A 20,136-nucleotide genomic window follows, 5' to 3' on the forward strand; every position below is an offset into this window, starting at 1 on the left:
GTAATAGGAAGGATCACCAAGAAGATAATCAAAACTTAAGATTCAAAACATAGTATGGAGTCCCGGTGAAACAAAACACAGACCAAAACATAGAGGAATAAGAACTATTCTTCACACAAATCAAATAATATAATCTTTTGCAATTTCATGGAGATAAAAATTTCTGTTAAACTGCAGCTACTTGTATCCACAGACAGCAATGCTCAGACAAGTGACCAACTGCGTCGCTGAGGATTACATTGTGGTCAGTCACACAGGAGCTTGCTTGTGCACACTTGGTACCTGCAAAGTGTTCTGGACCATGGGAAGTTGTTTTTTAATATTAGGATAGCTCTGGAAGGAATATCCACTTTCACAGAAAATAAAGATACTATAAAAAGTCAATTCTCGAGATGTCTGAACCTTTTCCCGAAGGCAACTTCTCACCTGGATAGACTTGTATCATACGGTGTAAAGTCAAACAAGTGGAAGACAACCTTGGGACCTAACATCCAAGTTATGTTATCACTTTTAAGTCAATGCACATCATGGCTCAGCTGATGGCAACCCTTGCCTCGGAGGCAGGTGGTTGAGGGTTTCAAGTCCCATACCAGAGACTTGAGCACATTATCCAGACTGACCCTCCAGTGCTGTACTGAGGGAATGCTGCACCGTCAGAGGTACTGAATGTGACATTAAATCAAGGCCCCATCTGCTCTCTTTGGTGGATGTAAAAGATTCCATGTTATGATGGTAAAGAAGAGCAGGGCAGTTCTCCCTGATGTTCGGATCAGTATTTATCCTTCAATCAAGATCACAAAAACAGATTATCTGGTCATTATCAGATTTGTGTTTGTGTAATTTCTGTTATGCAAAAACTGAATGCTGTATTTCCTGGAATTACAACAGTAACGGGATCACAGAAGTACTTCATCAACCATAAATCATTTTGGGATGTCCTGAGATCATGAAAGGCATTACTAAATACATGCCTCTTTCTCTTTTCTTTTTTGAACTTCTGTCCATCAACACTAAAACATATAATTGTACCTTTAATCAAAAGTTTATTACAGCTCTTTACAAGGTCTTGACAGAGTAGGGCCGGCAATGGACACAAGTCTTTAAATATAATGACAGATCAAGCAACAAATCAACAATTTGTATTCATATAGCATCATTAACATATAAATATATCCCAAGGAGTTTAAAATAAGAATTGACAGATGCACAACTGTTGAAGAGTTTGAGGCATCCCTGTGGCTGTGAAATTCCTCCCTAGACATCTCCACCTCTCTCTCTTCCTTTGACAAATTTCTTAATACTTGTTTCTCACCAGTCCTGACACCTCCTTACATGGCTCAGTTTCACACTTTACCTGATAACACTCCTGTGAAGTAGCTTGGGATGTCTTTCTCAGTTAACCTTGCTCTGTTAATGCAAGTTGTTTTTGATGTGACATTTCAAAAAATAAGTTTTAAAAAGAGTTTATAGGTGGATGGAGATGGAATTTTAGGAGACCTGTTCTCAAAAGTGGCTCTGAGGCAGCTGAAGGCTGTGCTATCAAGCATGAGGCAAAGGGGAGGACAGAAGGCCAAAGAACTTAAGGACATGACAAAGGATGCAAGACTCAAAGAGATGGCAAAAGATGGCAATGGTGTAGATTATGGCATGGGCCTAAAATGATATAGCTCAAAGAAATTGTGTGCTCCAATGTGACATCAGCCAAGCAGTTTGACAGCACAGACAGAGTTGGGTGTTACAGGCAGACATAATATCAAGAGGCCAGTCATCTAAGTTTAAGACAATCACGGTAGAGGAAAGATTCTACTGCCATCTTTGAAAACCAGAAGAAATACAGTACTTCGTAACCACTGCCGAAAAATCAATACTGGACCTTCTCAAATGGTACTGGCCTCAAATGTTAACTTCAAAAAACAAGCATTATTGAGACCGATTCATTCGATAAATACATAACTGGCCTTTGTTTTCCGAAAACGCATTTCATAAGTTCACCTTTACACAGCTGCTCTTTAGTTGAACATGTCTCTGACAGTCATGCTGAGCTTTATCTATTCTCAAATAGCCACCAGGTGGAGCAGTTCAGTCTCCCAACTCCAATGATCATACAAAAGTCATTAGTCAACACACTCCTTACATTTAAAGCCTGGGGATAATAAGCAATGGAAAACAATATTGTTGTACATGTTTCTGGGAGAAGGGCAGGGAAGAATAGTTCAGATAGGTCAACAATCTGAAATGCTAACCTTTACTCTTTCCACCAGTCTACTGTGCTGAGTGTTCCAGCATTTTGTTTTTAATTTATGTAATAAATTCCTATGTTATTAAACAGAATGAAGTGCCAAAAACAGGATTAAAATGTCTCCTTTAATAAAACTTTGGGGCCAGTTTGCTTGTAAACTCCAGAATTAAATGAATGTTTTTTTTCCAGGAGTTGGCAACCTTTTTGCCTGAAGAGCCTTTTTAAAAAAAAAAGGTTTTGCCAGAAATAAAGATCTATTGGGAGCATCCAGATGAAAATTTGACATTTTTAATAAAGATACATGATAAATTGCCAAGCGTCCCCAATAGGGCACAATTTCCACATATAGCAACACAGTACATGTATTACATTTCAACCGAAAAAAAATCAAAACGAAAATAGACCAAACTCTGAATTATCACAGTTTTGACATTCATTGTATCTTAACTTTTTCCTTTGGATCTCCAGTATGTACATGTTCAGGTTTTATGTATGAATTTGCATGAAGTATGTACAAGCATATTTGAAAGAAGTCAAAAAATGGTGAATTATATTAATTTAATGAAAAAACATCACATTTTTCCACTTTACATTAAAAAGTGACAGGAAATTTATACAAACATTTTCAGTTTTGAGTTTTCACAACAGAATATTTTTTAATCATAAACCCGTTCGCAGAGAGATGTTTGGAATCAAGACAATTTTTTTGCCTGTTGATTCTTATGATGGTACGACACGAATTGCGATTCTAATACTTAATTCAGAATAATTTTTCATCCCATCCATATTAGAAACAATAATGGTCACAATCTGTCCATCAAGCCAAAGTATCACCTATAACTATGATGTAGCTATACCACTCAAACAGGTTTATTTAGGGCATGATCATATATTTCATTAAAATAATATTTTGAAACAACAGTGCAGCATAACAATTCGCTTTCCATCCCACAATAAAAACACAGCTCCTACTTTTCTTGAGTTAATCATTTTAGATATTTTCATGCTAATGCAATCCAACTGGAAAAATTGGAAGGTGCAAATGAGATGAAGAGCAGCATGCAGCTCCAGAGCCATCAGTGCCAACCCTGTTCTATTTTAATGTTGGTTAAATCTCGTAACTACAATCAGCCATTTGTTTAATCTCTTGTATTGGTTCACACTATCCATCTGATAAATGCAACTCTAATACACAAATCATTCACAAAAGGCAGCAAAATTCATCTTACCCCATATCTGGCTCACTGAAGGAAGAAGGATATGTAGGACTGAGGAATGAAAAAGAAAGTTATAAATTGATCAAATAAATCACAGGTATACACATTTGTATTGTAGGCCTATGACTGTCAATATTACCCAAATTAAAATAATAAAAATCTTGTACATTTCTCTATCATTTGCAAATTTGCACCATTTTCACTCTCTAAACTTGAAACATTAATGGCTATTCGACCAAAATAATTCTTCAATATTAAATATATGTTAATATAGATACATTGATGAAACCATTAAGTTAGTCTGCAATAAGTACAAATTATCCAGAGAATGTTGTTATGCATGTCTCAATCATATAGACAGGCTTAAACAGAAAGGAGGTGAGGAGATAATTGCTAAAAGGATCAAACTTAGAGAAGACAAAACCCCTGTTCCTGATGCATTACATCACACATACTCAAAGGAGGTAGGGAAGAGAAATAACAGAAGTAACATTAAGTTCAGAAGCAAAGTACGCCACTCCCAAACAGGAATTTTAAATTTAAGACAAACCCAATTCCAAAAGTATGAGCAGAAAACTGCCAACAGTTGATTAAGTGAATAGACCAAAAGGTATGATGGTAAATAAAGTGGGAAACATTTAAAGAAACAAGTCAAAATTCAACAAAGATACATTCCATTAAGAAATGATAAGCTCTGCAAGAAAGATCCATCCGTGGCTTACAAAGGAAGTTAAGGATAGATTTAAGGTGGCTTATAAAATTCCAAAGAATAATAGTAAGCCTGAAGATGTAGGTAGGATGTTTTCCCTGAGTGGCGAGTACAGAACCAGTGGGCAAAATAAGGGGCAGGCCATTTAAAACCGAGATGAGGAAGACTTTCTTCACTCAGAGAATGGTGAGTCTTTCGAATTCTCTATCCTGGAAGGCTGTGAAAGCTCAGTGGTTGAGCATATTCAAGACAGAAATTGATATACTTCTGGAGATGAATGACATATGGGATCTGGAGATAGTATGGGAAAGTGGCATTGAGATAGATGATCAGCCATGATCTAATCGAATGGCAGAGCAGGCTCATTGGGGTGAATGGCCTACTCCTGTTCCTTTGTTCTCAAGATTGAGAATGTTTTGGAAACAAGCAAAGGACCACTAAAATGTTGATTTAAAGGGGTAAATACAGAGGATGATAGGAACCTCGCCAAAAATATTTTTAAAATTGGAAGAGCTTTAACAAGTACATAATAATGAAATGAGTAGCCAGAGTGAACACTGGTCCTGTTGAGGCAGAGGCAGGAGAAATTATCATGGGGAATGAAGAAATGGCAGAGCAATGTATGATGATACTGTGCCTTTAAGAAATGTATTCATATCATGTTTCTTGTAAGGGGGAATGTTTGGAATTCAGCTCTGTTTTACATGGTGCCAATTTGTCAGGGCAGCAGACAGCTCACATGCGGAGAATGCAGGGCTAATTATTGATTTTAGTTGGGGGTGTGTTTGTTTTAATCTGAGTTAATGTATTTTTGTTCATTTGGTTTTTTCCTGGGGTTTCAGAGTAGGGTTTTGATTATGTTGACTGACAGAGACAGTCATGTGCTTAAGGGGAGGAGCTAGGCTTACAGGGAAAAACACAGAGTTATTACCAGGTTCTGAAAGATGCAAGAGGTCTCTCTCTCTTTTTGTAGGCTGCTGTTTAGGAACTGCTCGGAGAAATAGGTCTCTCTCTCCAGAGGTGTTCTGGGAGCTTAAGGACTGGCAGCCCAAGTACAAGGCACTTAAGTCTGTGTGTTGCTAACTGATTTTAAAGAGGAGCTTAAGTCTATAAGAGGAATATTGCTAGAATTGGAACTAAAAGAGATAGATGAGCAGTTAAGAATTGTATCTCGTCATGTTTAAGGATCTCAATTGGTAAAAGTAAGCCAATTCATTTATTATAGTTAAACTGTATTGTTAAATAAAGTTTGCTTTGATAAAAGCTTCCAAATGTAGCACGACCTCAGGGGAGGCAGTGGCACAGTGAAATTATCACTGGACTAGTAATCTAGAGACCCAGGGTAATGCTCTGGAAACCTGGGTTCGAATCCCACAACGGCAGCTGGTGAAATTCAAATCCAACAAAAATCTGGAATTGAAAGTCTAATGATGACCAAGAAACCATCACTGACTGTTGCAAAAACCCATCAGGTTTACTAATGTTCTTTAGGGAAGGAAATCTTACCTGGTCTGGCCTACGTGACTCCAGACCCACAGCAATGTTGTTGACTCTCAAATGCTCTCTGAAACGGAGGGCAGTTAGGGATGGACAATAAATACTGGCCCAGCCAGCAACGTCCACATTCCGTAAAAAGGAATAAAAAACAAAATCGCATCTCGAGTGAAACATCTTGTCCTCACACTAATGCCAAAATAGAAAAACTGTTGGGGTCCAGTCGGGCTTTATCACATACTTTGGAGTTTTTGATCCGTACCTTAACAAACTGAACAAATACATTTCTGAACAAATTCACAGTAGAAGACACAATTCACATACCAAAAATAGGAAGTAACCAAGGGACTAACAAGACTGAGAAATACAAGGTAATTATCAGCAGAGAAGACATACTAGAAAAATGTGTTTTTTTTAATTCTTTCACGGGATGTGTGAATCACTGGCAAGGCCAGCAATGTTATTGCACATCCCTAGTTGCCCTTGAGAAAGTGGTGGTGAGCTATCTTATTGAACCTCTGCAGTCCATATGGTGCAAGTACACCAGTGTGTTAGGCAGAAAGTTCCAAGATTTTTTTTCAGCAAGACTAAAGAAACAGCGATATATTTCCAAGTCAGGCTGGTCTGTGACTGGTGGTTGGTGATGTTTCCATGTATCTGCTGCCCATGTCCTTCCAGGTGGTAGAGGTCACAGGTTTGAAAGGTGCAGTCGAGGAGCCTTGTGGGTTGCTCCTGTGTATCTTGTAGATGGTACACACTGCTGTCACTGTGCATTGGTGGTGGAGGGAGTGGATGTTGAAGGTGGCGGATGGGGTGCCAATTAAGTGGGCTGTTTTACCTGGATTCTACCGAGCTTCTTTCGTGTTGTCTGAACCACACTTAGCCAGGCAAGGAGAGAGTATTCTATCACAGTGCTGACTTGTGCCTTGTAAATGGTGGATGCCACAGGAGGAGATTTTTCTGTTTTAAATCTGCGTTAATTATTAATCTGCCCAATTATTCTATGATTTTTAAGTGTCCTGTTACCACCTCCTTAAAAATAGATTCCACTGATGTTTGTTAGACCACCTGGCCTGTACTTTCACATTTCCTCTCTCCTTGAATAAATTTGCTATCTTCCAATCCATGAGGGCTCTTCTGGAATCGAGGCAATTCTGGAAGATCAAAAACAATGTATCCACTTTTCTGCAGCTACCTCTTTTAAAACCATTGGATGCAGGCTATAACATCCAAGGGATTTGTCAATTTTAAGTCTCATTCATTTCTCCAGTACTATTTCTTCATTAGTGCCAATTTCGTTATTTTTTTCATTCTTATTAGATCCTGGGTGGCCTACTGTTTCTGGAATATTTTGGTGTCTTCTACTGTGAAGATGGATGCAAAGTATTTGACTATGTCTGTCATTTCCTTACTCCCCCCCTTACCATTTCTCCTGTCTCCGCCTCTAGGTGGCCCACATTTGCATTCACTAAGTAAGGCATCTTCTTTTAGTTCAATCTGCCCTTGTACATTTAGGAATTTATACTTTGTGTGTAGAAAGTTGCCCAAAATATGTTAAAAATATTACATAGAGGGAAACAGGACTTCTGGGATCCAAGTTAACAGGACAACCAATTGTGTATCTCTTTAAGCAATCAGTTTTAAAGATTATGAAGCGAACAGAGCAGTCTCAGCATTCTGGTACACAAAGTCAAATAAAGAGAGAGAAAGAAAGAGGAACACAAGACAAAGAAGAAAATTTTTTTAAGTTTTCTAATTTTAAAATTTCCAATAATTAAATAGCCGAAGAAATTAGACTCCACACGGTAATAGTTACTTTTTAGTGCCTTGGAGGTTGATGGGAAGTAATTAATAACTATGTCACCGAAAGGGTACTTATGTTTGTAAGGGCAAGATTCAACTTCCCGTGGTGAGTTTAGTACAAATTTACCGTACCAAAATATCTACAGTGGTTACAATGTCATAGATGATCTGTGACAATACTTTAACCAAGTGCCTTTTTTGATTATTACACTCAGGATTAGACATGTTGATAGATTGGGGAGAACACTTTGCATCTTTACAACCAATTGTCACTATCAAATGTTCATAGATTCAGATATAATTGTGTCCTTAGTCCCAACTCTAAGAGCACTCATTAATACACTGCTATATATTTTTCCCCTCTCCACATTAGTCACTCAACCAAGACTGCCAACTTGTCCCATATTGATCTCTGATCTTATGACACGTGTTGAGTTTGCACATACTAAATTTCAGGTGCACTATTAACCAGTACAATCAGTAAGAAGAGGAGACTCTCATTCATGCTGAGCTGAGTTCAAATCAAAATTTCATTGCTAATCGAACAGCATGCCAACCCTTCTACCAGTCAATCTCCAGTGTGGAGCTTTTATTATAAATAAGTAATTTGGTTTACTGGAGTAATGGAATCGAAGTTTTAAATTATTTTTTAAATAAATGACTCCCACTCCAACATTGCCAACTCCATGGTGTGCAAGATCAGCCTAGTTTATTCTGGCAACCTATCTTCCCTTCCCTTTGAGAAAGTACCTTGTTTTGATTCAACATTTTCCAGTGCAGTTTAAGTGAGCTGGCATCTCAATGTGTGAAGAGAATTTAGGTCATATTATTGTGTGGTGCAGCACCTGAGTACACAAGCCTCCCAATAAATTGATTGTCACTTCATGACACAAAAAGATTTTAATAACAGTGCATCTTTAGAGCTAAACTGGTGTAGAATCATGAAGCACCACTTCCAGAAATTAATGGAGCTTCAAAAAAAAACAACACCCACATCCCAAAGAATTTTAAAGAGTCAAGAAAGCATATTACAAAATGATCACACTTACCCCATATCTCTGTCCAACATCGCTCTGGGGTCGAATGAAAAAGGGATTGGGATGGTAGCTGCAAGTTCTTGTGGCGAGTACAGTTTGGAATGCTTCAAAAGTTAGCAGCCTACAAAAGCAAGACAACATTCACAATTTGTAAACCTCAATGTCTGCCTAGTCTTCACCAAGAGCTCCCATTTCATGTAAATCATAGGCTTTTGCATCCACTTCAGTCCTAAGGAGTATCAACCATTTCTCCACAGGGATAAATTAAACAAAACATAAGCAATTTTACGAGGAGCAGAAGTTACTGTAGATCTCTGTGACGAGGTCAAAATGTCATTGATCTTAGCAGCTTACTTAGCATCACCAATCACAAATCAAAAATGATAAGCTTAAAATTATCTCCTTTTCCATACTGCTGAAAAATAACCTACCTCTTAAAATATAACTTCACAAATGGACCAGTTCCTTTGGTAAAGAAGCAAATTTATGCATTTGAAGCTTAAAGAGTGAATAATAAGCACCTGAATTCTTGTTCGCTATTATTCTGCAAAGGTTCTCACTACAGCTTTAAAGAAGGGGTGATGATTACCAAGCTGATTGGGTAGAGATGTGAATGGAAATCTTTGATTGCTTTAAAAGTCCATGAATCATTGCACAATGGGGCTTCTGAGGCTAAGTGGGAATGCAAATTCATCTGTTCCCAAGATAGAAATATGTCCGAATCAATTTGTGCTGAACCAACTACAATTTGGAGGTGTGCATCACAGTAGAACCCCATTTAAATGAACTGCATGTTTCTGTATGCTAATAGTAATAAATCAGGAAGTACTTCAAAAATCTTTAAAGCCCATTTTTTATGTCAAGGGACCACAGCGGGTTCAATTAGATGGCTAATTTACAGGAGTGGTGATTCTGTAGTTCATAGAAATGAAAATAATGCAAAGGAACATAGGCTAGTTCATTTCACACTAGTGCAAGAGTAATATTTTGCTTAAAATCTCTTAGCTCTCAATGCTAAATATTCACAACTTTCATTACAAATAATAATAAAGCCAGGGTTGGCCACAGGACCTGTTACTGCCAAATAATGCACAGCCATTCTACAGTGCTGAACCCATTAGAAATGTGGTTAATGTTTACATACATTTGAACATACGAGTTGGGAGCAAAAGTAGGTCATTTGTAAGGCAGTTCAATAACTGGTGGTCAATAACTGCACTCAGAAGGTCAACCAAATATAGTTTACGGTAGGCCATTTTAGAAGAGAATTCATGAAAATAGCACACTGCAAGGATGATGTCACCCATTTCCTGAGTTAATATGCTCTTTTGTTGAATCCTGGAGCATGGCTTGTCACTTTAATATCCTAACTAAAAAACTATAAAAATTGTATTTGGTGTTCCCTTGATAAAAAATTGTGAACTGGCTGAGAAAGGTTGAACACAGTAAGAAGTTTAAAACCACCAGGTTAAAGTCCAACAGGTTTATTTGGTAGCAAAAGCCACACAAGCTTTCGGAGCTCCAAGCCCCTTCTTCAAGTGAGTGGGAATTCGGTTCACAAACAGGACATATAAAGACACAGACTCAATTTACATGAATAATGGTTGGAATGCGAATACTTACAGCTAATCAAGTCTTTAGGATACAAATAATGTGAGTGGAGAGAGCATCAGGACAGGCTAAAAAGATGTGTATTGTCTCCAGACAAGACAGCCAGTGAGACTCTGCAGGTCCAGGCAAGCTGTGGGGATTACAGATAGTGTGACATGAACCCAATATCCCGATTGAGGCCATCCTCATGTGTGCGGAACTTGGCTATCAGTTTCTGCTCAGCGACTCTGCGCCGTCGTGTGTCGTGATGGCCGAGTCGCTGAGCAGAAACTGATAGCCAAGTTCCGCACACATGAGGACGGCCTCAACCGGGATATTGGGTTCATGTCACACTATTTGTAATCCCCACAGCCTGCCTGGACCTGCAGAGTTTCACTGGTTGTCCTGTCTGGAGACAATACACATCTTTTTAGCCTGTCTTGATGCTCTCTCCACTCACATTGTTTGTATCTTAAAGACTTGTTTAGCTCTAAGTATTCACATTCCAACCATTATTCATGTAAATTGAGTCTGTGTCTTTATATGCCCTGTTTGTGAACAGAATTCCCACTCACCTGAAGAAGGGGCTTGGAGCTCCGAAAGCTTGTGTGGCTTTTGCTACCAAATAAACCTGTTGGACTTTAACCTGGTGTTGTTAAACTTCTTACTGTGTTTACCCCAGTCCAACGCCGGCATCTCCACATCATGAGAAAGGTTGATGCAGATCTGAGGACTTCATGAAGATAATCTGCTCAACAGCAGAAACTACATCAAAAGCTATTACTTCTCCACAAGGTTGAGACTGGAGCAGCAGCACACAAGTTGCTGAGACTTCAGCAAACCATTCATGCACAATTTGAGAACAAGTGCTACAACTTAATACCTAATAATCACTCAGCTGATCACGAGACTCTGCCAGACAGGATCCACCTGCAGTTCCGTCCACATATGCAGACGGTTAAAAAAGTCAATGATTACCAGAAATGCTGGTAATTCTATTAAATTGTAGGAAATCTGTTATTTGACAGTTTTGCAGAACAATCCAGGTCCTTCATAGCAATTGCCCCGGTCCACTATCTGAGATATCGCCACTTGTAGTACGTTGTTTTCTTTCAAGTAGACATTTTTAAAACCTATTCTTCAAATGACAAGTCATAAACAGGATGTATAGAGTCATAGAGGCTTACAGCATGGAAACAGGGCCTTCGGCCCAACTTGTCCGCACTGCCTTTTTTTTTAAACCCCTAACTAATCCCATTTGGCCCATATCCCTCTATACCTATCTTACCCATGTAACTGTCTAAATGCTTTTGAAGTCGGAAAATATACCTCTTGAGGCTGGTATGAGTCAAAATACAGTCAGGCTTTATTCTCACAAGCTTATGGGAGAACTTGACCCCTTGAAAGCGGAAGCCAAAGTTCTCTCTGAACACAAGAAGCGTGGATATTTATACATCAGGGTTCCCAATACAAGCCATAAAGCAAAGTCCAGTTAACAGTCCTTGATCATAAATTATAATTCCTTTAACAGCTTCTGATGGTCTCTAACCATGATCCAGAGACTAACTGGTATCCTTGGGTCATAAAGCACAATTCTCCTGGTCGTTGCAGTCAAGGTGTCACCTCTGGTCCCCTGCTCTTCCCGCAGCTTTTCCTTTGAGGTGACTGAGTACGAGTGCAGTTGTCCCAGTGGGAGTCCTCCTTCAAATGGCCATTCTCGCACTCTACCATTTGCTTCCTTTGTTTAAATCATACACAAGCCTACGAGAAAGAAAGACTTACCCCCTAACATCTATATTTAACTGTCTGTTTTATCAGAATGATATAAACAAGCGAGGGAACCAAGAACAAATGGCTTATACTACTACCAGGAGCAATATAAACAAAGGGGAGGCTAGCCATAAGGAAGAGTTATGTTTGTGATACATTCCAGGTACAAAGTTCAACCTTTTAGGCACAAAATACATTGAGTACAAAAAAACATTAACCCTTTCCCTTCTTCATTTTTTAAAAGACAAAATTGTACCCGCCTCTACTACTACCTCTGGCAGCTTGTTCCAGACACACACCACCCTCTGTGAAAAAATTGCCCTTCTGGACACTTTTGTATCTCTCCTCTCTCACCTTAAAGCCCTCTAGTTTTACCTTTGGGAAAAGATGTTGACTATTAATCTGATCTATGCCCCTCATTATTTTATAGACCTCTATAAGATCACCCCTCAGCCTTCTACGCTCCAGAGAAAGAAGTCCCAATCTATCCAGCCTCTCCTTATAACTCAAAACATCAAGTCCCGGTAGCATCCTAGTAAATCTTTTCTGCACTCCTGACAGTACTGCAGAACAATCCAGGTCCTTAATAGCAATTGCCCCGGTCCACTATCTGAGATATTGCCATTTGTAGTACGTTGCATCGAGGCTTCCCTGTAAAAAATGTACATGTACAGTATTTAATGAAGCAATATGTCAGAGATATCGATCAATCTGTATTTTTGCCTTAAAGCTTGATTTCCTGTGGCCTGGTAAAGACCACAAGACCATAAGACATAGGAGCGGAAGTAAGGCCATTCGGCCCATCGAGTCCACTCCACCATTCAATCATGGTTGATTTCAACTCCATTTACCCGCTCTCTCCCCATAGCCCTTAATTCCTCGAGAAATCAAGAATTTATCCATTTCTGTCTTGAAGACGCTTAACGTCTCGGCCTCCACAGCCCTCTGTGGCAATGAATTCCACAGACCTACCACTCTCTGGCTGAAGAAATTTCTCCTCATCTCTGTTCTAAAGTGACTCCCTTTTATTCTAAGGCTGTGCCCCCGCGTCCTAGTCTCCCCTGCTAATTGAAACAACTTCCCTACGTCCATCCTATCTAAGCCGTTCATTATCTTGTAAGTTTCTATCAGATCTCCCCTCAACCTCCTAAACTCCAATGAATACAATCCCACGATCCTCAGACGTTCATCGTATGTCAGGCCTACCATTCCCGGGATCATCCGTGTGAATCTCCGCTGGACCCGCTCCAGTGCCAGTATGTCCTTCCTGAGGTGTGGGGCCCAAAATTGCTCACAGTACTCCAAATGGGGCCTAACCAGTGCTTTATAAAGCCTCAGAAGTACATCCCTGCTTTTGTATTCCAAGCCTCTTGAGATAAATGACAACATTACATTTGCTTTCTTAATTACGGACTCAACCTGCAAGTTTACCTTTAGAGAATCCTGGACTAGGACTCCCAAGTCCCTTTGCACTTTAGCATTATGAATTTTGTCACCGTTTAGAAAATAGTCCATGCCTCTATTCTTTTTTCCAAAGTGCAAGACCTCGCACTTGCCCACGTTGAATTTCATCAGCCACTTCTTGGACCACTCTCCTAAACTGTCTAAATCTTTCTGCAGCCTCCCCACCTCCTCAATACTACCTGCCCCTCCACCTATCTTTGTATCATCGGCAAACTTGGCCAGAATGCCCCCAGTCCCGTCATCTAGATCGTTAATATATAAAGAGAACAGCTGTGGCCCCAACACTGAACCCTGCGGGACACCACTTGTCACCGGTTGCCATTCTGAGAAAGAACCTTTTATCCCAACTCTCTGCCTTCTGTCTGACAGCCAATCGTCAATCCATGTTAGTACCTTGCCTCGAATACCATGGGCCCTTATTTTACTCAGCAGTCTCCCGTCAGGCACCTTGTCAAAGGCCTTTTGGAAGTCAAGATAGATAACATCCATTGGCTCTCCTTGGTCTAACCTATTTGTTATCTCTTCAAAGAACTCTAACAGGTTTGTCAGGCACGACCTCCCCTTACTAAATCCATGCTGACTTGTCCTAATCCGACCCTGCACTTCCAAGAATTTAGAAATCTCATCCTTAACGATCGATTCTAGAATTTTGCCAACAACTGAGGTTAGGCTAATTGGCCTATAATTTTCCATCTTTTTTCTTGTTCCCTTCTTGAACAGTGGGGTTACAACAGCGATTTTCCAATCCTCTGGGACTTTCCCTGACTCCAGTGACTTTTGAAAGATCATAACTAACGCCTCCACTATTTCTTCAGCTATCTCCTTTAAAACTCTAGGATGTAGCCCATCTGGGCCCGGAGATTTATCAATTTTCAGACCTTTTAGTTTCTCTAGCACTTTCTCCTTTGTGATGGCAACCATATTCAACTCTGCCCCCTGATTTTCCTGAATTGTTGGGATATTACTCGTGTCTTCTACTGTGAAGACTGACGCAAAGTACTTATTAAGTTCCTCAGCTATTTCCTTGTCTCCCATCACTAGATTACCAGCGTCATTTTGGAGCGGCCCAATGTCTACTTTTGCCTCCCGTTTGTTTTTAATGTATTTAAAGAAACTTTTACTATCATTCCTAATGTTACTGGCTAGCCTACCTTCATATTTGATCCTCTCCTTCCTTATTTCTCTCTTTGTTATCCTCTGTTTGTTTTTATAGCCTTCCCAATCTTCTGACTTCCCACTACTCTTTGCCACATTATAGGCTCTCTCTTTTGCCTTGATGCATTCCCTGACTTCCTTTGTCAGCCATGGCTGCCTAATCCCCCCTCTGATAACCTTTCTTTTGTTTGGGATGAACCTCTGCACTGTGTCCTCAATTACTCCCAGAAACCCCTGCCATTGCTGTTCTACTGTCTTTCCCACTAGGCTCTGCCTCCAGTCGATTTTTGTCAGTTCCTCCCTCATGCGCCTGTAATTACCTTTATTTAACTGTAGAACCTTCACATCTGATTCTGCCTTCCTTCTTTCAAATTGCAGACTGAATTCTACCATATTATGATCACTGCTTCCTAAGTGTTCCCTTACTTTAAGATCTTTTATCACGTCTGGCTCATTACATAACACTAAGTCCAGAATAGCCTGTTCCCTCGTGGGCTCCATCACAAGCTGTTCCAAAAAGCCATCCTGTAAACATTCAATGAATTCCCTTTCTTTGGGTCTACTGGCAACATTATTTACCCAGTCCACCTGCATATTGAAATCCCCCATGATCACTGTGACCTTGCCTTTCTGACTTGCCCTTTCTATTTCGTGGTGCATTTTGTGCCCCTGGTCCTGACCACTGTCAGGAGGCCTGTACATAACTCCCATTATGGTTTTTTTGCCTTTGTGGTTCCTCAACTCTACCCACACAGACTCCACATCGTCTGACCCTATGTCGTTTAGTGCTATTGATTTAATTTCATTTCTAATTAAAGAGATTTAGTTTCATTGAACAACAGTATTACAATTATTATTCAGCACTACAGACCAATAAACAAAGTGCAGCAATAAAATTAGTATCACTGGCATTAAGCACTCCAGTGTAGCAACATATTACAATGATGTTAAATGAAAAACTCTGATACTTTATTTGCCACACAGTTTTGAAAGCAGTGCCACCCAAAAAGAGAAATTTGTTGATTTTGATGAGATCCACTGGAAAGTCAAAGAGATAAAGTGGAGCAGGACATTATTTCCCTGGGGAATCCCTCACTGATGTTGGAAATGAAACCTCTCCACCGTCCAAGCAGTTAATTATTAAAAAAAGGGAAATGCAACTTTTTTTCCAGTCTTATCACAGGCAAATAAAGAGGGTGTTACCTAGGGATAGACTCACAAAATCAAAATATTTAGCACATTTGATCATTGTGCCTGTGCTAACTGTAATGCCATGCAAGTTATATTTCCCAATCCTATCACCTTATTCTTTTCCTGTTTCCCTGATGGGCAAATTGTGATACTGACATCAAGACAGACCCCTCATCTTGACTGTGTTTCTGTGGACAGGGTTAATAGAATCACGTTGGTGGGATCTTTGATTGAAAGATCACGTTGGTGGGATCTTTGATTAGCTATGCCTCTCAGCCACATTGCTATGATTTTTTTTTTTAAAGTTCAATATTCTTCTAATAAAGGCATACAGATAGATACAGTAAGAAGTTTAACAACACCAGGTTAAAGTCCAACAGGTTTATTTGGTAGCAAAAGCCACACAAGCTTTCGAAGCTCTACTTGTGTGCTTGTGTGGCTTTTGCTACCAAATAAACCTGTTGGACTTTAACCTGGTGTTGTTAAACTTCTTACTGTGTTTACCCCAGTCCAACGCCGGCATCTCCACATCATACAGATAGATGCCAGTGGTCAGTTTTCAACTGCTTGCAGTAGTGTTTTGCTCTTTCAAACTCCACCACTCAGCATCGCCAGATGCCAAAACTTCTTACACTCAGTGTTGCTAAGACACAATTGATAAAAACTGCATGCACAATATGTCTACCCATGTATAGATAAGTTGTCTTTACATCTCTAGTCACTTTCAGCAGGATATTGGGCAATTGTAAAAATGGACAGAACCTTCACATAACAGATGCCAGACCCAGTTCATCTTCTTCCAGGTCTAATACAGATGGGGAAGAAAAATAAATCAGTGGCAATTGGGAAAGAAGTCTAGACTAACATATTTATATATTTGTGGAAACAAGCCTTTCGTTTAATGGTAGCATTCTTTCCTGTGCAGCAAAAGTACAAGATTTGAACACCTCTCCAGACAGTGATTGCAGATTGAAGCTCTGCTTTTGAATTCTAGGCTCATCCAGTGTGATACCTGCATCAGGTGGGTTGAGGGTGACTGAACCCTCACCCCATCATTTGGGTCAGAGCCCATAAAACCCATGTGCAATAGAACTAACCATCACGTTAACTGGCTCAAAGCTCATCATGGTTTTGGATTCACATTGCAGCCTGTTAATCAGACTGTGAACCCTTCCACTATTTCACTCTGTTCTCAAAGGGTAGGGGAATAACGAACAATCTTTTTATGATTGTTTAAAAACTTATCTAATCTATGCCTTTTAATTCAGTTGATTTTCAGCCTGCAAAGGTATGAATTATTTAACCATTCAAATTACATCACAAAAAGCCCTTTTTCCCCTCACATAAACAATTTATGTTAACACACAACTCAAAACAATTTTGAATTGTACGGAATGCCTATTTCACAATTACTTAGAATGGGAAGCTAGATAAGCATATGAGAGAGAAAGGATAGAGGGTTATCATAATAGAGTTAGATAAAGAAGGTTAGGAGGCGCTCATGGAGTATAAGTACCAGTATAGATTGGTGAGGCTGAATAGCCTGTTTCTGTGACGTATGCCCCATGTAATTCGATAAAGGTGCTACTGTGCTTGACAGGGCATTCAACGGTGTCCGAACCATCTCCTGCACCTCTGCCCTCACCCCTTCCTCTCTCTCCCAGAGCTATGATAGGATCCGCCTGTCCTCATTTTTCACACCACTAGACTCCGCATTCAAAGGTCATCCTCTGCCATTTCTGCAAACTGCAGCTCGCTGCTACCATCAAACACATCTTCCCCTCATCCCCCCCATCAGCATTCTGCAGGGACCGCTCCCCCTGGTCCACTCCTCCATCATTCCCAACACTGCATCCCCTTCCCATGGCACCTTCTCAATAGACGGTAACCCCTGTCCCTTTACTTCCTCCCACCTCACAATCCAAAGCCCCAAAAAGTCCTTTCAGGTGAAGCAGCATTTTACTTGTATCTCCTTCAATTTGGTCCACTGTATTCACTGCTCCAAATGCAGTCTCCCCTACACTGGGGAGACTAAAAGCAGACTGGGTGCCCATTTTGCAGAATACCTTTGCTTAGTCCACATACATGACCCCAACATTCCTGCCACTTGCCATTTCAACTCACCATCTTGCTCTCACGGCCACATGTCCATCCTAGGCCTGGGGTGGCCCAGTGGTTAGCACTGCTGCCTCACATCCCCAGGGACCCGGGTCACTGTCTGTGTGGAGTTTGCACATTCTCCCCATGACTGCATGGGTTTCCTTCGGGTGCTCCAGTTCCCTCCCACATGTGCGGGTTAGGTTGATTGGCCATGCTAAATTAACTCTAGTGTCTGGGGATTAGCAGGGTAAATATGTGGGGTTATGGGAATAGGGCCTGAGTGGGACGGTTGTTGGTACAGACTCAATGGGCTGAATGGCCTCTTTCTGCACTGTACTAATTCTATGATGCAATGCTCCAGTGTAGCCCAACACAAACTGAATCATTTTCTAATTATGCACTTTGCAGCCTTCTGGACGTATCATTGAGTTCAACAACTTAAGAACATGAACTCTCTCCTCTATCTTAACCTCTTTTTAAATCCATTTTTGTCCTAATGTTCCCCCACCACCATAGGGCCATCTGTCACTTGTTCATCAATTTTGTCACTATCAGCAGCATTTTTTAGTCTTTAATACTACCACTAACACTCCCTTTGTCTTGTGCTCACCATATTTGTCCAATCTCCTCTCATTCCCACCTCTCCCTGACCTCATATTTTGCTTTGCCTGCTCCACACCTCTCCCCTTCCCAACACAACTTAAACTGTTTAGAATCAATCACATTTCTTCCCATGTTTAGCTCTGAAGAGGAGCCATCTGGACACAAAACGTTAACTCTGGGTGGGATTTTCAGCACTCCCCTGCAGCATGTGATGCAGCAGCAAAGGCAGCTCACCACTGGCCAAAGGCAGGACTGGAAGATCCCGCCAGTGACAACTTCTGGAAAATTCGGGCCTCTGTTTCTCTCATAAATGCTGCCAGACCTGTTGTCTTTTTCCAGCATTTTCTGTTTTTATTTCAGACTTTTGGCACCTGCCATATTTTGCTTTTATTCACTATTAACATCATCAGTTCAGTGAGGCCAACTAGTGGATCAAACAAATAGAATGCTGTCTTGTATAGCCAGGTGCAAAAAACAAAATAAATTGCAATACTTCTCTATTGATAATAACCGTTGAGAATTTGACAGTATGACAGCATTTGACAGATTCGCAATAAGCATCTAAATAACAGTAAGAAGTGATTGATATGGCAATGAACCTAGACTTCAAACATGTTTGCACAAGACAGGAGTAGATTTCAATGGGTTGTTTTGGTTCAAAGTATAATATATACAGGTTGTAAATAAAAAGGTGCGTGAAAGTAGAATAAGTTTTCTTTTAAATCCTAAGAGCTAAAGTAAACTATGGTTGAGAGCATTTCCAAACAGGCTGAGTGGGACACTGTTGTGGTCAAAGGGAAAGAATGTATTTAAGAAGATATTGAAAACTATGTGTGAGGGGATAACTGTTTAGATTGCACAGCAGACAGCAGGAATAGCTCATCAGAGCTCTCAGAAAGCAGTGTGAACAAAGCCTGATGTGAAGTACCAGCTGTTGTTAACCTTAGAGGACAACCTAGAAGGAAACAAAGGCACAATGGTAAAAATTACTGGGATTTTAGAGATTTTAAAATCTATATGGATTTGCTGAGCAGAAAAGGAGAAGGATAGCTCTGAAGGTAGTTAAGGTAGTAAGGGCGGCACTGTAGCACAGTGGTTAGCACTGCTGCTTCACAGCTCCAGGGACCTGGGTTCGATTCCCGGCTCGGGTCACTGTCTGTATGGAGTTTGCACATTCTCCTCGTGTCTGTGTGGGTTTCCTCCAGGTGCTCCGGTTTCCTCCCACAGTCCAAAGATGTGCGGGTTAGGTTGATTGGCCATGCTAAAATTGCCCCCGAGTGTTCTGAGATGCGTAGGTTAGAGGGATTAGTGGGTAAAATATGTAGGGATATGGGGGTAGGGCCTGGGTGGGATTGTGGTCGGTGCAGACTCGATGGGCCGAATGGCCTCTTTCTGTACTGTAAGGTTTCTATGAATTTTGGGACAGTTTTAAATTGTTTACCGTGTGAAGCCATTTTGTGTTTAAATGTAATTCTATTTTTCTTTTTGTTTTTTAATGTTGACTTGATTATAAAATCATCACAAGTAGTCAAGGACCTCATTTCTGGATTTCAGGACCTCTCCTCATACTATACAAATTGAAAAAAAATGTTTAAGCAGCTGTTTTAAGTTTCTCCCCCCCCCCCCCTCCCCTCCCCTCCCCCCCTCCCCTCCTCCCCTAGGATTTGAGGCAGCTTGGTATTTGCAATAAGCCATACCATAACAGTAGTCATATACATTGAAATAAATCATTTCAAAATTATGTCTTTGAACCTTGCTGGAACC

The 20,136-nt window shown here is 40.3% G+C and overlaps 1 protein-coding gene across 11 annotated transcripts in view; it reads right to left on the bottom strand.

Moving 5' to 3' along the window:
• The window catches only part of LOC144495152 (LIM domain-binding protein 2), a 454,000-nt gene that overhangs the window by 414,130 nt on the left and 19,734 nt on the right, over nt 1-20,136 (bottom strand). For all 11 annotated transcript variants that reach the window (XM_078215160.1, XM_078215243.1, XM_078215206.1 and 8 more), the window contains exons 2-3: nt 8,512-8,620; nt 3,469-3,507 (exon numbers count right to left, since the gene is read on the bottom strand). In XM_078215160.1, the coding sequence (XP_078071286.1) occupies nt 3,469-3,507; nt 8,512-8,531 (59 nt within the window). In that variant the 5' untranslated portion in view covers nt 8,532-8,620. The remainder of the gene's footprint in view (nt 1-3,468; nt 3,508-8,511; nt 8,621-20,136) is intronic.

The sequence above is a fragment of the Mustelus asterias genome, chromosome 1, assembly GCF_964213995.1.
Source record: "Mustelus asterias chromosome 1, sMusAst1.hap1.1, whole genome shotgun sequence".
NCBI classification, from domain to species: Eukaryota; Metazoa; Chordata; class Chondrichthyes; order Carcharhiniformes; family Triakidae; genus Mustelus; species Mustelus asterias.